Source organism: Suricata suricatta, chromosome 16 (genome assembly GCF_006229205.1).
Source record: "Suricata suricatta isolate VVHF042 chromosome 16, meerkat_22Aug2017_6uvM2_HiC, whole genome shotgun sequence".
NCBI lineage: Eukaryota > Metazoa > Chordata > Mammalia > Carnivora > Herpestidae > Suricata > Suricata suricatta.
The window spans coordinates 17,328,082-17,330,830 of record NC_043715.1 but is presented as its reverse complement, the minus strand read 5'-3'; the positions used below and the strand labels follow the sequence as shown (position 1 = coordinate 17,330,830).

General features: G+C 46.1%; 1 protein-coding gene across 1 annotated transcript in view; it reads left to right on the top strand.

Annotated features, from left to right (window-relative positions):
• DUS2 (dihydrouridine synthase 2) overlaps positions 1-2,749 on the top strand; it is a 36,529-nt gene that overhangs the window by 11,923 nt on the left and 21,857 nt on the right. Inside the window, exon 2 of the mRNA XM_029925005.1 lies at positions 1,592-1,637. Coding sequence (XP_029780865.1) covers positions 1,592-1,637 — 46 coding nt within the window. The remainder of the gene's footprint in view (positions 1-1,591; positions 1,638-2,749) is intronic.

Below are 2,749 nucleotides of genomic sequence, written 5' to 3'. Positions count from 1 at the left end.
AGAGAGAGGTAGGCTGAGGATCCAAAGCTGGCTTCATATTGACAGCAGACAAGCCAATGTGGGGCTTGAACTCACAAACCGTGGGATCCTGACCTGAGCTAAAGTCGAACAGTCAACCGACTGATCCACTCTGGCGCCCCTGCAGAGCTTCCTTTTATGAGTACAGGCCTGCTTGTCCCCTTGCCTTCTTGCCTGCTCCTGAAACTGAGGTCACTGGCTACATGGGTCTCTGTTGCATTCTGTCCATCCCTTGGGACAGCACACTGATTCTTAGGGCCTAAATGATAACCGTTTATCCATAACTGTTTGGTATTGGTGATTTGTTTGGCCAGGCCTGGTGGACATCAGATACTTGTTGACGTGACTGCAACGTGCAGTGAAGAGCCACAGAAACACCTTCAGTGTGTACTACCCTTGCTGATGGGTATGCTAGGAGGAGCCCCACGGATGCTGTAGGTGCCCTTTGGCCGCTTAAGCCCTACAGGCTCCCCTGAGGGAGCCAAGGCTGTTGTGCCCACCTGGCTGGAGTTACTGAGGCTCATAGGTAGTCAGTATGGGGATGAGGGCCAGGGGACCAAGTTCCTTCCTAATTTTCTGAACCCCCAGATCCCCTGGACATGAGCTTCTGGGTAGTGTTACAGGTGCCTGGTTCTTGTGATTTATTTTACACATTTTTTGAAATGATCACTGAACAAAGCAGAACATTTGTCTCCTGCCAAGAGCCAGAGAACTTCAGTCCTTCAGGAGACATGAGCTTGCCATTCATTTTCATGATCCTGATTTTGAAGAAACCTCTTTGTCCTTTCTTTCCTGAGTCTGTTTGAATATGTCCAGGGCTAAGAAGCTTACCTCTTTTGTGTCCACACAGTGTGACCCGTGTTGGACAGGAGTTTAAAAAAATTTTTTTAATGTTTTTTATTTATTTTTGAGAGACAAAGAGAGACACCATGAGCAGTGGAGGGTCAGAGAGAGAGAGAGACACACACAGAATCTGAAGCAGGCTCCAGGCTCTGAGCTAGCTGTCAGCACAGAGCCCGACACGGGCCTCGACCTACGAACCGTGAGATCATGACCTGAGCCGAAGTTGGATGCTTAACTGACTGAGCCATCAGGCACCCCTGGACAGGAGTTTTAGACTCAAATCTTCTCCTTCTGCTTTTATTAACCCGTGCTGCTCTTGTCATTCAGATATTTCCTGGGAGTCCCTCACTATCTGTTGTTGGTATAAGGATGAGGTGCGAGGTTCTTGAGGGGATCAACTGGAGCTGAGACTAGTAGGTGAGGAAAGTGTCTAGGTATCCATAATGTGGGCTGTTGTCTTGTTTCTGGCTCCCTGAATGGCTCACCCTTTCTAGATCCCCAGCATCTCCAAGGTCCCTGGGAAGAGCAGCTGTTTCCATGTAGCTGTCTCAGGCTCCTGCTTGCCGTGATCAGGTGGGAGGTCAGCACTACATTTCTCCAAAGCCATAATTTATGTTAGTAGTAGGGTGATAGGGCAAGTGTCCCCCATTAGATGTGTACTGAGGGTCCCTCCCCCTGTACCCAGGACCTAAGTGACCAGCACTGACAATGCCCTCTGATTCCTCCGAAGGAGCTGATTGACCTCAAGATGCTTCAGTGCAAGAGAGTTGTTAATGGTGAGTGCATGAGTGCAATTCTGGTCCCAGGATGGTGCCTGTACCTGGTCAGGCACTACCACTGCCCCTGTCTGGGGTGACCGTGTCCTTCCAGCGTGCTCCTTGCCTGGCTGTGTAATTGTGTGAATCATGTGCTCCTTTGAAAAGAGCCACCACTCTCCGGAGACTGTGACGAAGAGCCAAATGTGGAACAGGCCGAAGTTCCCTTGCACCCCAGGCTTGCTGTCATAGAAATTGACATAGACAAGCCTTGATCTGCAGATGGCTTCAGCATTGTTTGTGGCTCTGCCACCCGATAGCTGTATGACTTTGGGCAAGTCATGTGACCTCTCTGCCTCCTTTTCTTCAGCTGTAGAATGAAAGTCAAAATCAAAATCCCTGCTTTACTTAAAACATAGGGTTGGAGTGAGACTCAATTAAGGTAAGGTACAAGTAATTATTTTGCAAATAGAAGTGATTGTGCTAAATTGTGGTTTTGTTGTTGCTTTATCCATGAGGTGATACTGTTTTGATTAGAGTTGTGGTGTTGTTTGAATTTTCTTAATGTATGCGCATGTGAAACCTTAATACCAGCTCACCAGAAGTTATGACTCAATTTTGTCTTTATTTTTAAAAGAATTTTTTAAATGTTTTTTATTATTTATATTTGAGAGAGAGAGAGTGACAACATGAGCAGGGGGAGGGTCAGAGAGAGAGGGAGACACAGAATCCGATGACAGGCTCCAGGATGTAAGCTAGCTGTCAGCACAGACCCCGACCTGGGACTAGAACCCACGAACTGTGAGATCATGACCTGAGCCAAAGTCAGACACTTAACCGACTGAGCCACCCAGGTGCCCCTCAATTTTGTCTTTGTTTTAGATTCATAGGGTTTTTTAATTATGAAAAATTTATTAGTACAGAGCTGTATAACCTAAAAAATGAAAATCCACCATAATCTCATATCTGAAAAACAATCACTGAGAGGAATCATGTCTATTTCTTACACATTTAGTAAAGTGGGTATATACAAATAGAACATGTTTATATATACATCCTTTCTTTGAATTGGGCTATGCATATTTTGCCTCTTACTTTTTTGCTAGGACATTTTCCCATGTCAGTACCTACAA